The sequence below is a fragment of the Cnephaeus nilssonii genome, assembly GCF_951640355.1.
Source record: "Cnephaeus nilssonii genome assembly, chromosome: 13".
Taxonomy (NCBI): Eukaryota; Metazoa; Chordata; class Mammalia; order Chiroptera; family Vespertilionidae; genus Cnephaeus; species Cnephaeus nilssonii.
The window spans coordinates 65,419,909-65,433,629 of NC_137084.1; the positions used below are offsets into that span (position 1 = coordinate 65,419,909).

The 13,721-nt window shown below is 36.5% G+C and overlaps 1 protein-coding gene across 3 annotated transcripts in view; it reads left to right on the forward strand.

The window, feature by feature from the left end:
* CNTN5 (contactin 5) overlaps positions 1-13,721 on the forward strand; it is a gene marked incomplete at both ends in the record, with an annotated part of 647,340 nt that overhangs the window by 313,419 nt on the left and 320,200 nt on the right. For all 3 annotated transcript variants that reach the window (XM_079788975.1, XM_079788976.1, XM_079788977.1), the window contains one exon: positions 10,107-10,310. In XM_079788975.1, coding sequence (XP_079645101.1) covers positions 10,107-10,310 — 204 coding nt within the window. The remainder of the gene's footprint in view (positions 1-10,106; positions 10,311-13,721) is intronic.

The following is a 13,721-nucleotide window of genomic DNA, read 5'->3' on the forward strand; positions in this document are numbered from 1 at the left end:
AGGCAGAGGATCTCATCATAATAATTTATCTTACCTGAAGATTTTCTGCTATACCTATATGATAAATGTAACCCAAATGCAACCAAGGTTCCACATTTAGCATGCAAACTTTAGTAAAATCACAAGTTTAGAGGGTTTTATCCTCTGTGACTCACCTACCTAGAAGGGGGATAATTTATTAAACTTATATTTGTTTCTGTTAATATTTATCCTGCTATAAATCTTTAAACTTGCACCATCAAATTTGCATAGCATAAAATTAAAAGAAGTAAATGTGTCTTTTAAAACTCACTGTGAATGAAAACTGTTGAGTGGTTTTAATTTTCTTTTGCTTTCAGTGCATAGAGCTAAATTAAAATTTAATTATTTTAGTTATATGCAAATGACAAATCTTTTGGATAAGAGACATTTTACCAAATAAAACAGAAAAAAATGAGAAAACTTTATTTTGCTAATCAAGATTTCCAATTTCTTTCCTTTGAATGTTGCCTGAGATGAGATTAATGTTTTCTACTCATCCATCACTGCCAACTTGTGGATTACTGTTAATTTCAGAAAATACTGGATTATTTATGTATGGGACTTTTCTGGTTAAATATTTTTTTTTAAACTGTAAATCCTAAGATCAGGAATAAGTATCCATGTTTGTAATCACGCATTAATATTTTGTTTTTACCCCCATGAACATTCACATTTCAGACACAATGTGCTGCTAGTTTATAATAGGTATCTATGTTAACAGGACACACCCTTCCTATTTTACATAGTTATGACTTTTATGGCTTTGTGACCACAGTTTGATTAGATTGTGACTCAATGGTCAACAGGCATTTCCAGAAACCTGCTTTTGTGAGTTGAATGGGATTTAGACACTGCTCTGCTTAGTTGTTATATGAAGCATCAAAGTTTTAATTGGCAAAATGAGACTCCATAACATTTTTAACAATCTCATAAACACTTGAAAGCACTATTTATCAGGTTTTTCTTTTTTCAGATAAAGATCTGTGCTCAGTAAGAATTGTTGGTCAAGTTATTGATCTCTGTATCTTCATAAAATGGGGTTGCCTAGCCCTGTAAGGATTAAATTAACATACATAGACCACACTGTCTGGAGCGTACTAAGTACTATACAGTTTACTAGATCCTATTGGCGCTACACCCAGATCTCCTTCAGCTGGGGAATGCACCCATCCGGAAGTACTCCCTTCTCCAGAGAATTTCCCTTTGCCTAGGAAATTCCCTGTCCATAAAGCACCTCACTTCCCCCGGCCTGTGGCCAGTAACTGACTGATGCAGGGGAGGGGGCACACAAGACTTATTCTCTTTATCTTCTATTGATTCACTCACCAAAGCTACAGTGGAATTTGTGTTCCAGAGACCCAAGTGGAATTAGTCCTAAACTAATTGTTGGTAGGGGACCACATTCTTGCTTAGCTTTTTATTTATTTATTTTTTTATTTATTTGTTTGTTTGTTTATTTATTTATTTCCTTTCCCTATTCTGTTTCTTTTGAATTCTAATCCTAGGAACACTCTATCAATAAATCACATTAGAAAGAAACTGCTTCTCTGTTTCTAGGACACTGACCTAACACAATAAATGCTCACTAATATTGCTATTATTGTTGTTATTAAGCTGTCTGATATTCTGATTACCTCGGTCATGTCTAATGGGTAGATTATACCGTCTTCCAGTAATTCCCCATGCATCTCTTCTTTAAGCTAAGCTTTTTCCTAATTTTGATAAGCACAGCAAGGTCATATTCCCTGGCAAAATCTAAGGGCACAGATATTCTATTGTTGATTAAGGGCTGGGGTCTGAGAGCTTTAACAATGAATTGTGGGAAGTCTAGAGTGAATGCTTTTTAATGCAAAATGTGAAGCCTAAATTGAACTTGTACACTGACTGTGTCACACTGTCGAGTAAATGCTGGTCCCTGACTTGATGGAGTTTACAATTCAAAAAATATAGTTTTAAAACCCCTTAGCAAAGCAAGAAATTTAGGTTGCATTTGAAAAGAGTTAGTAATGACCTTTATATCCAGACACAGGGCTCCTGGGATTAAAAAGTCCTCTGTAGTGTGAAGCATTCCTCAGGGAAATAAAAATAGCTTCTGTCACCCAGTGTGTGTAATCACCTGAACTCTGGAACTTGCAATTCACTTACTCAAAGTCGTTTGAGTTGTGGATTCTGGGTGAATGCCAATGTACTACTGTTTTTATTATAAATATTCTTTACTTTATATTTTGTTTTGCTAAAGATGTTTTGAATTATATGCACATAAAATTTGACTTTGTCTTGGTGACACACGTTTGAAGCAGAACTCTGCTGCTTCTGACTTTAGGTAACAAAAATAATGAAAACACACGCCTCAGAAACTTATAAAAAGGAGAATTAGTACTTTGTTTTGTTCAACCAAAATAACTAAAATTTAATGCAACGATACAGTCTGTCTTTGTTTTAAGGTAATTTCATTTTTTAACACATATGACAAATGTTCTCTCTTGCATTCTTCACATCTTTGAAAATACCTTGATTCTGTAGGCACTAACCAAGTGTCTGTTTTACAGCTTTATTCTATTGTTATTCTCAGGATCCTTGCCTCAGGCTACGTTTTATAGGTGAAACTCTCAACACGTGTAGAAATTTAATCCACCTACACAGGGTTCAAGGTGGCTCTGCATGATACCCAATACTGCATTATACTAGGTCACTTATCCTGACCCAGCAGCCGCCCTCCTTCATTTTGAACACTGTCACTGAAGTAGCTTTTGTAGTCCTCAGCACAACCATAAAATGGATACATTACTGTTCCATTATATGGATACTGAAACTGAGGTTCAGCAAGATTAGAATATAATAATTGAAGCAGTATGATATAATGATAACATATAGGCTTAGAGTGAGTCAGATAAATTTGAATTTTTCCTCTGACACTTATTAGCTGCAGTTTTCCACTGGTTCCTTCAACTGTTTGAGCCTCAGGCCTTCTAATAATGACATTTTCTATCACAATGAAGGTATAAATCAGCAATGTAAAAAAATACTTTCTACTAATTGCAGGTTGTGTCTCCTTATGTTCAGTAGTAATAGATAATCGATGAGACAGTTCTCTACAACCTTTTCATCATATAATTAATTCCAAAACCCAAAGCTTCTCATGTGTACACACATTATTAGGAAGAATGGTTATTTTCTGACTTGTAGTTATATTAAAGAATGTTGAAATGAATTGTGGATAATTATTCACTGATATTGTTTTCAAGGACTTCAGAGAGTCCAGTATGCTGTTTCATTCCCGTTTCTCATATTTTTTATTATTATTAATGGCACTTCAATTATGAGAAATGAGTATCATTGTCCATATGGGTACTCTTGGTTTTATATTCTGTAGATGCGGAAATATATCAGATGTGGAAAGAGGAGATTTTCTGTTTTGTGACACTGAATCAATTACAGCAATTGTGTTGAAATTCTGCAATGCATGAAGCCATAAAAACCAGAACATTCAATTAGGAGAATGGACAGGGCCGATCTAGAAACTTTCCTCCTACCAAAATTTAGAAATAATGAGTAAAGCAAAGAAAATTCCACTATACAGTTAAGCTCATAAGAAAAGAAAGGAATCCCAAGGCTAAAATCTGGGAATAGTGTTAATCCTGAGGCAATCTTGGCACAAGGTGGATTGTTTATATGTCATGGAAATAGATCTTAAAGTCTAGGAACTTGACAGTGGATGCTCATGCTGGGATCAAGTACATATCTTCAGGCCTACCTGAGAAGGGAAGTTTGATTAGCAATGTCTGTCCCAAGCCAGGCCCACATTGGGCTATACCCTGAGTGAACTGAATGATTTTTACTGACTCAGGATGAAGGCCAAAAATTCTCCCAGGAGAAACCAAAACTTCAAGGCAACACGGCACATGGGACTATAGATCAAATGTATATTACCACATAGAATTGAAAGTGCACTAGTGAGATTTAATATAAAAATTAATCCCAAGTAGATATATCCCAAGTGGGGCTCTTGGTAGAAGCTGATGCAAAAGCATTCTTGACAGAGACTCTCACAGCCTAGAATGCACACGGTACCTCACAAAGGAGTCAGTGTCTGCTAAAACAGGGAGCATGCACTGAAGAATCCTATTAGGGACTTCGAAAACATTAATTGTCTTAAATGAGCATACTATTAAAAGAGAACTTTAGAAAAATGGCAAAAATCACAATTGATCAAATCACCTCAATATTCTTCTGAAATGAATAATAATATTAAAATTTTAGTAGTAATCAGCTTTTCTTAAATTATTATGAGACAAAGTGGTATAAAAAAAAAAAAAAACAAAAGACTGCCCTGGCCAGTTTGGCTCAGTGGATAGAATGTTGGCCTCATGGACTGAAGGCTCCCAGGTGTGATTCCGGTCAAGGGCGTGTACCTCGGTTGCAGGCTCAATTCCTGGCCCAGGTCAGGGCACGTGCGGGGAGGCAACCAATCAGTGTGTCTTTCTCACATTGATGTTTCTCTTTCTCTGTCTCTCCCTCTCCCAGCCACTCTCTCTAAAAATCAATGAAAAAATATCCTTGGATGAGGATCAACAACAATAAACAAATAAAAAAAAATCCATGAAAGACTAATAACACTAAAGCTGACTCTGTGTTACTACCTTCGTGAATTATTCTATAAACCTCAGACTCTAACATGATCTTAATCTTAATATATAAAAACCCTGGGTCGTAACTCCCAGTTATGACCGGAGGCTGACCAACCGGAAGTCAGTGCTGGCCCCGCCCCCAAGCAAGCGGTTAGGGGCAATCAGGCAGGCAGGCAGAGGGGTTAGGGGTGATCAGGTAGGCAGACGGCTCCTCGCACGGCTGGCCCCGCCCCCCAGCAAAGAAAGAGGGAGGCCCAGGCCAGCCAAGCCATTGCACCCCAGCCTGTCGCCTGCAGAGGGGAGGCCACCGGTGGCAGGGGAGGGGGGGCAGCGCTGCACAGATGGCAAGCAATGGCAGTGGCGGGGTTGGGGCCAAGCTGCCTGCAGCCCGGGGAAGGAAAACCCCGATAGGCCCTGATCTCAGGCCAGGCCTAGGGACCCTACCCGAGGGGTCCTGGATTGTAAGAGGGTGCTGGCTGGGCTGAGGAACGCCCCCCCCCCCCCCCCCGAGTGCATGAATTTTTGTGCACCGGGCCTCTAGTACTAGATATATGATTAATGCTCATTTTTTGTAGTAAAGACAACTTTTGATAAGATATTAAATAGATGCTAATAGAAAATGAACAGGAATGTAGGGATTAAATAACAATCTTAAAAGATATTTAGCTCAGTTCAACATTTTTATTCTTGGCACAGTTATAACCCAATCCAAGTTCAGGTTATCAGCTTTTCTATGGTGTACAATTTCTACTTTGAATATTTCTTGGGATTACAGAAAGCTTTGCTATGTAAAACTGAAAACTTATTTTAAAAAACTAAATAAGCATTTTTGAACCCCCCAAATACTCATTTACCTGTAAAATTTGAAAAAGTGCCAGTATTGTGTAAATACTTTTTTTTTCTATTCTAAAAATATTTACAAAACATTGATTCAACAGACACTGTCAGTAAAACAGAAATAGCATTTTAGTGAATGGTAGACAACTTTAATTATTCACTGTGTTCTTTGCCTTAATTTTCAAGTAATACAAACCAAGAATTGAGATAACCTCAGTAAAATCTAGTATAAAATAAACTGAAAAAAATATCAAGATGTCTTTGAGCAATGTTTAAATGACAAATGAAACTCTTATTATAACAATTAGAAGAATTCATAGCGTTCAGTGTGAGAAGTCCTTGAATTTAGAGTAGAAGCTGGTGCCAAAGCATCCTTGATAGAGACTCTCAGCCTAGAATGCACATTGTACCTCACAAAGAGTCTAGTCTAGAGTCTATTTGAGCAGCATGAGGACAGAATGAAGTATTTTTATTATAGTCTATGGGCTTTCTTTGAGTAAAGCCACATGGATACCATTAAAACATTCTTAATAAACTATCAAGTGCACTAAAGACTGCCCAGTGGGTCACTGTAGCTATGAAAAAGAGTTTGCTTTGTAAAATATTTGTTTGAATATTTTAAAGCTTTTGACATTGCAAATGTGTATTATAATTATAAGCTAATATATAACATTTCAAAATTCTCAGGCATCTGCTAGAACGAAAGCCTTAGGAGTAATAAATATCACCTAATCTTGCTTAATATCAGTGTTCTACTCATCATTGAAATTTTTTATGGAAAACAGATCGAATAATATTTAAGTACTAATAATTTTTTTTACTATATGTTTGATCCTGTTTACTACTTTTCTTATATTTAAATGAAGCACATAGAAAGAGCTCTTAACTTAATAATTTTTTGAGGGAGGGGCTAACAGAATGTTATTTTTATATCTTACAAATATACTAGAGGCCCAGTGCATGAAATTTGTGCATGGGGGGGGTTCCCCTCAGCCCAGCCTGCACCCTCTCCAATCTGGTACCCCTCAGGGGATGTCTGACTTCCTGTTTAGTCCTGATCACTAGGATCGGGCCTAAACAGGCAGTCGGACATCCCCCTCACAACCCAGGCCTGCTGGCTCCTAACTGCTCACCTGCCTGTCTGGCTGATGTTCCCTAACTGCCACTCCTGCCAGCCGGATCACCCCTAACCGCCTCTTTCTGCTGGCCTGGTTGCCCTCAACTGCCCCCCCTGCCAGCCTGGTCACCCCCAACTGCCCCCCCTGCTGGCCTGGTCACCCTATGCAGCCTTCTGTCCAGTCATTTGGTCGTCCCTCACTAACCCCCCCTGCCAGCCTTGTGGCTCCAGGCGCCTGCTGGTTGTTACTGTTACAGTGATGGCGTCCCGGACAATTTGCATATTCCTCTTGTATTAGTATAGATATTACGTGTTATGTTCCTGGTTATATTATTTTATTTTAAAATTTATGAAGTTGATAATATTAATCTCATTTTTTGAATGAGAAAGCCACACTCCAAAGAAAGGTAAATACTTGTTCATTTTAAACCATCAGTAAGGGGATATTAGACTGAAGTAATAGCATTTTTAATGTTCATCACTGGATTGTATCGGATACACCTACCTCAGATGATGCCCATAATAATGTTTCTAATTCTTTTCAGGAGTTAGCCTGAGACAAAAAAAAATTAAATGGTAATAGCTCCAGAGGTGTTCTATTCTAAGTTAATTGATCCATATATAAAGTTTTGAAATTAGTTATATTGACTTTCAATATGGGTGGATAATTTTCATGCCTCTGCTGAGTATTTCAAAAGGGCTGATTAAATGCCAGGCTTCCCATTGGAACCTAGGCAGGGCCAGAGTGATAAATGTATTTTTAGCCACTCATGACAGGTAGGTTGGTGGACAGTAACAGAGGAAGGAAGGAGGAAAAGACGGAAGGGAGAGAAAGAGAAAAGGAAGGGAAACAAAAGGATGGCATAAAATGAAATAGGGCTTCCTAAAACCTATTGTAGATTAGAATCACATGTTGGTCTTTGTAAAAACTCAAGTAAAGTTCTCACTTAATGTTGTAGATAGATTATTTGAAACAACTTTAAGTGAAACTACTATACCAAAACCAATTTTACCAAAACCAAATTTACCATAAGCTAATTGATATAAATTAGAGTTAAATTCCAACACATCTCATTAATGTTATAACGAAACAACTGTATTGGAGAACCTGCCATAATTATTGTTACTAAATAAATAGTTCTGGTGAAACAGGACCTTGGAATCTTCTCTTTCAACCATAACATAGGTAATTATAACATGTATTGAGATTTCAAAGCTACACACAATATTTCCAATGTCCAATCTTCTGTTAACTCAATTGCAGTCTGGTTTCAGTCTCCACTCATCTGTTAAACTTGCCATTCAGTGATATTCCAAATGCCAATCTTAAGTGATGTTTTCTTTATGTAACTGGGCTATTTGACTTATTTGACAACATTTAACCTTCTTGAAATGGGTAAGCCATTGTTGCCTATGACACTGAATTTTCTTTATTCTATTTGAATTTTTGCAATAGTTTCTTCACTCCCACCCTTTACACATTTTCTTTATTTAGCTTTTTTTGTGCCTCCCAGAGAGCCATCTTCTTACCATATCTATTCTCCCTAGTTAATCTCATCTACTTACATGGTTTTGATGATACCAATATACTGACAACTTCTAAATTTAACCTTCACAGTGCATTTCCTTTCCCGGACTTCAAACTAGAACTCCTTATCCAGATTTCTCTCACACACTTCAAACTCAAATGCCCAAAAGTGAACTGATTGTCTTTCTCCTTAAACCAGTCTGATTTTGTGTATTTTCATCATGAACTTCTGTCATCTTCTACCCAGTCCCTCAAAGAAGTTAGGGTATATTCCTGGACTATTTGTCTCATAGTTTGTTTTACCTCCAGTATATTTCTTGAACAAATATCCTTCTTCTCATTGTAATAATAATGATTCTATTTCAAAATTTTTTAGCTCTCACTTCAGTATGCAATATTTTCTATTGTTTTTTTTTCCTGCAGTCTTGCTCTTACTTGAAACCAACATCACCAGAATCACCACAATCACCTACTAACGTACATATCTATGACAGCCCTTTGCTGACGAATGTTCAGTAGTGCCACACTGCATATAAGATAGACACAAGCTCCTTAATGTAACTTGCACACCATGTTAATCTGTGTTTAGTAATTTTATTTCTCTCCAATCAATCCAACTTTTTTTTCTGACCACTCCCTTCCTCGGAACTTTTACTCCAATAATACAAAACTGTTTGTGGTGGTCTATTCTTACTATCCAACTCCTTGTCGGATGGCCATCCTCATTTGTCTCCTTTTACTGGAATAACTTCAGCAACTCATAAACTCTTCACCTGGCCAGCTCCAACAAATCTTTTAAGACTCCGAACTTATAGCACCAACACAAAATTTTCCCTTGGTCTTTATTAGTCAAACATGCAATTGCCTTTTCAATTTTATGCTAGATAGTTTGACAAATTTAACCTCTAACTTAAACTGATTTTACTCCACCCACATTCCAAAGAGTCTATTTCAATAAAGAGAAATATTTTCTACCAGTTGCTTAGTTACTCAGCTCCAAAGTCTTACTCCCGAACTCTCTCTTTTTTTCCCCTCTCATTTCATAAAACTTCATCAGTAATTTCAGTCTATTACCACATTTTTTATCAGAACCAATCGCTTCTCACCACTTCACCATTACTGCTACCATTCTAGTGCAAATTATTTACAGCTTTCATGGCTATTTTGAAAATAGCCTCTTAGACTAGTGGACATTATTATTCCTGCTTCCCCTCCCCCATGCCCTGCTTTGTCCTCGGCCTGGCTCTTCTCTATCCAGTAGTCAGAGAGAGCTTTTCAAATACAAATTCACATGTTCTTCTCATCCTTGTCATGCTCTAGCTCTCTTAACATGATTTAGTTTTTCTTCATAGCACTTATCATCACTTGATATACACTTCCTTGTATTTTTGATTTCTTCACACTATAATGAAAGCTCCATGAGAACACAGACCTTTTATTTTTTCACTTAGAACATTGCTGGTCTATCATGACCCTCACCAATATTGTTAACAAATGAATAAATGAATGTAGCTCAGATGTCTCTTAATTCAGGAAGTTTTCAATGATAGACATGATTACTTAAGTGTCCCTTTCCCATGCTTTCTTTAGAATAGAATATATATTTTTGTTACTTTATTCCACGTTGTTTTGTAGGTCCAGGTAACTATCTTCCATTAGACTGATCTTTAAGAATGGAAAACTCTCTCTCATCTTTTTTAATTTTAGTGTTATCATAGTGTCAATCACCTAACACACACTCAACAGACTTCGGAATAGAATGAATGAGTATGTAAAGGCTGAGCATTCTTAAGAAATAGTTCACATCTTTCCATAACCATAAAAACAACAGTCCTTTAAACATATCTGAATCAAATGGATCAAATATGTATGGCCTTGAAATATACCTAACACTTTAGTAAAGGCTTTGTTAGTTGAGCTTTAACTGTTAGTAAAATAACCTCTATTTCAACAATTAACTTTTGTGTATTTTCAGAGATCATCTATAGCTGGGTATTTAACGAGTTCCCTTCCTTTGTGGCGGAAGACAGTCGGCGGTTCATTTCCCAGGAGACCGGCAACCTTTATATTTCTAAAGTCCAAGCATCAGATGTTGGCAGCTATATTTGTCTGGTGAAAAACACAGTGACGAATGCCCGAGTACTTAGTCCTCCAACACCACTCACTCTACGTAATGATGGTAAGTTGCATGGCCCCGATTGAAACATCAGACACCTCAAATGTGAAAAATAAACATGTAGTAGTGTTTTCTAAACCCTTGAACCTAGCACAAAAAAGTACAAAGGCATTTGCCATACTTAGAAACTCTATATTTTTGGTCTGAGATTATGCATACCTTAGAATAAAAATTTTGACATAGGAAATTGATGATCTATGGATGAGAAATAATAAACATAATGCCCCCAATGCCAAAAAAAGAGAGAGATAATGTGAAAAAAATGAACAGTAGCAAAGCTTCCACAGCTGTTTGCTCTTTAGTGCCTCTATATAGCACATGTGCATTAATTGTGAGCATTTTATAGGTTCGCTTTTCATTACATTTGTATATTAGCTACCTTCAAATTGAATGTTCAGCTTTTAATATTCCATGGTATAGTTATAATTGTTATTATTACTTTTCCAAAAGTAGGAATAGTTGGATCTTTAACTTTTAAGTGTAATTCAGGCAGATATGATAATTCTATAGTTATAGGTATTGCCATCTAAAGGATCTTCAAATTTAAACACCTCATTTCTAGTTATAGACATTTACAGTTAAGCATTGCATTAAAGAAATCAAGTGCTATATTACAGTTGATATATGATATGTGGCTTGCTCTGTCATGCAATAAAAACTCTATAAATGCATATTATGAAGTAAATTTGAAAGTATTTATTGTGAAGTTTAAAAAATAATGTATTTTAACACTACCCTTTCATATACTTGGTTTCAGAATATATGCTGCTGGAATGTATGTCCAGAGTTATATCACAAAATTTCTCTTAAAAATTAGCTTTTTATCTTATATATTTAGACTTCAGAGTAAATATAATACAAGTACATATAATAGTAATAATCCTAATAGTTAGAAAGTATAAAAGCAATAGCTCTTTTTGAGACGAGGAAGCTCATCTTAGAGAGATGAAGGATGCAGCTAGGTAATGACATGGAGGGATAGATGAGAAACAAAAACAGAATTTTGGAGACCAATTCTGAGTCTGTTGAAACCAGCCAGCCAAGAGGTGATGAGGAATAGAATGGAAGCAGTGGTAATGGCATTGGCAAGCAGGAGACACGCCTGGGATTTTAAGGAGGTAGACTTACCAGGTTATGATGGTTAATTAAACATGGGACTCTGGAGTAGGAGGAAGCTTTGGCATAGTTCACTGAATGGGTGATGATTCATGGATCATGATCACAAACTGCAAATGGGAGTTCAACATTGCTACTCCATCTTACTAACTTTCTGTGGATTGTTAACCTGTAACTCTCCCCAAAGTTTTTAGAAGCCTCTCTACTTCCCTTAAACTGGACTATGAGACAACACCCCTTCACAAAAACTATATAAGTATGAAATGTATCTTCCTACTAATAAAATTCAGACCTAACTCCATTTCCATTCATATCGTTCTTCCCTCCTCCTATCTTAATAAAGATAGAGATAATGTTTCTCCTCTTATTAGGACATCCTTTTATCTTTGTTGATTTTCATTCCCTCTGGCCTTTTCAGAATATTACATTATTAGTCATTATTTCTTACATCACCAATACCAAGCCACTAAACAAACTATTTTTAGTCATCATATTAACTGAGGCAGTTCAATTTGCTTACCTTTTTGTGTGAACATCATTATTTTCAAAGAATCATAAGTTGAGCAATGATATGTAAAGGCTCATTAAAGAAATAACAAATAAGTAAAATTAAACTGTTATTTTAAAGTTAACATTTAAATTAAAAAGAAAGAGGTGGAAAACGCCTGCTAAATTTCAACTACATTTTTTAAATGATAGTCTTGCTTAAGATTCTGAGAGAGGTTTGAAAATTTACATTTCCTCTTTCTGTAAATTATCTAAGGTTGTTGTTTCCATGGGTTGTTCTTTGCCTACTAAAGTGTATTTTTTTATCATAGCAATACTGTATATCCATATTGAATGAATAGTATAATTGAGGATGAGGAAAAAAAAAAACAACACACATATACCTTCCTCCCATCAAATCTCACTCCTTAAAGCCACTCTTTTTAACTTCTCCTTTTTTCCTTTATGAGGTTCATATATAACGCTAGAAAATATCGATACTTCTTCTTTAATCAAGTTAAATGAAATCATCAGTGTGGTTAAGAAAGCTCATACAAAGAGTATAAGATAAAGAGAAATGAGCTTAGGAACAAACCTTATACAAATTGCATTAAAGGAAGGGTAATGAATGCAAATCCTATAAAGATAATGATAAGAAGACAGAGAGTTAATAGGAAGAAACAGTGTCATAGAGTCCAGGAAGCCACAGAAATGAGTCTTTGAATGAGGAAAGGCGGGAGCGGAGCTCAAGAGGATGGACTGGGTGCCTGTATTGGGTGCCGGTCACCCTCTGAGACCTTCGAAGACAAAGCCATGTCATGGGTAAGGATGCTGAAGGAGAGGAAGCAGTTTGTTAACAAATAAGACATTTTGATAATCAGTTTCTGCAAAAAATAAGGAAGCTTGTGAGTTAAACAGGTAGAGAAACTAAAACTTGGAATAAAGTTTGAGGGATCTACAGGAGTTTAAAGGGCTGAAGACCACGTGCCCAGTGGAAGCCTGAAGAAGTTCTGAAATCAACATCAGCGAAGAGTGGACATAAAAATGAGACCGAACAGAGGGGGATTGAAGGTATGCATGTTGAACATCAATTTCAGTGGAACATTGGAATCCTTCTCTTCCTTTTCCTACATGCAGAAAGAGCAAAGGGTTGTCTCTCAACAACATGGATGAAGTTTCTATGGACAGCTAGAGTTCTTGACATGAACAATGGCATGCGGGCAAAAGCTTCTTTCGGCAGATGGGTGTCCGCAGCCTGACAGCCAGTTCCTTGCTCCCGTATCAAAGCCCAGAGGACTGCCCTGGCCCATGTGCTCAGTTGGTTGGAGCATCCTCTGGTGCACAGAAAGGTGGTGGGTTTGATTCCCAATCAGGGTGAGGATGAAAAAAAAAAAGCTGAGAGGACTTTCAACACACTTTACCTAACCTTCTCCTCCCCCCACCTCTAACGGGAACCAATTCTACATACAGGGGAACCACAACCACTTCCAAACTTCTCATACTTAACATTTCTATACAATTCTAAGTTAACAGTTTCTGTTTAAAAATTACTGAATTGTTGAGTGGTCACAGAATTTATACCAGGATAATGGGTGAAAAAAAAGAAACTTTTAATATGCTAAAAAAAGGCTTCAATTAGACTGAAATCATTTTTTTTAAATAAAAAAAAAACCCTTCCATATCACTATTTCATCTCTCTTAAAAATTTTTTGAAAACTATGTTCAAAAGGACATACTCCTGAATGTTTTCCCAAGTAGATGGCATATATTAAACATTATGTCTAAGATAAAAATTGAATACGATTGTGGATG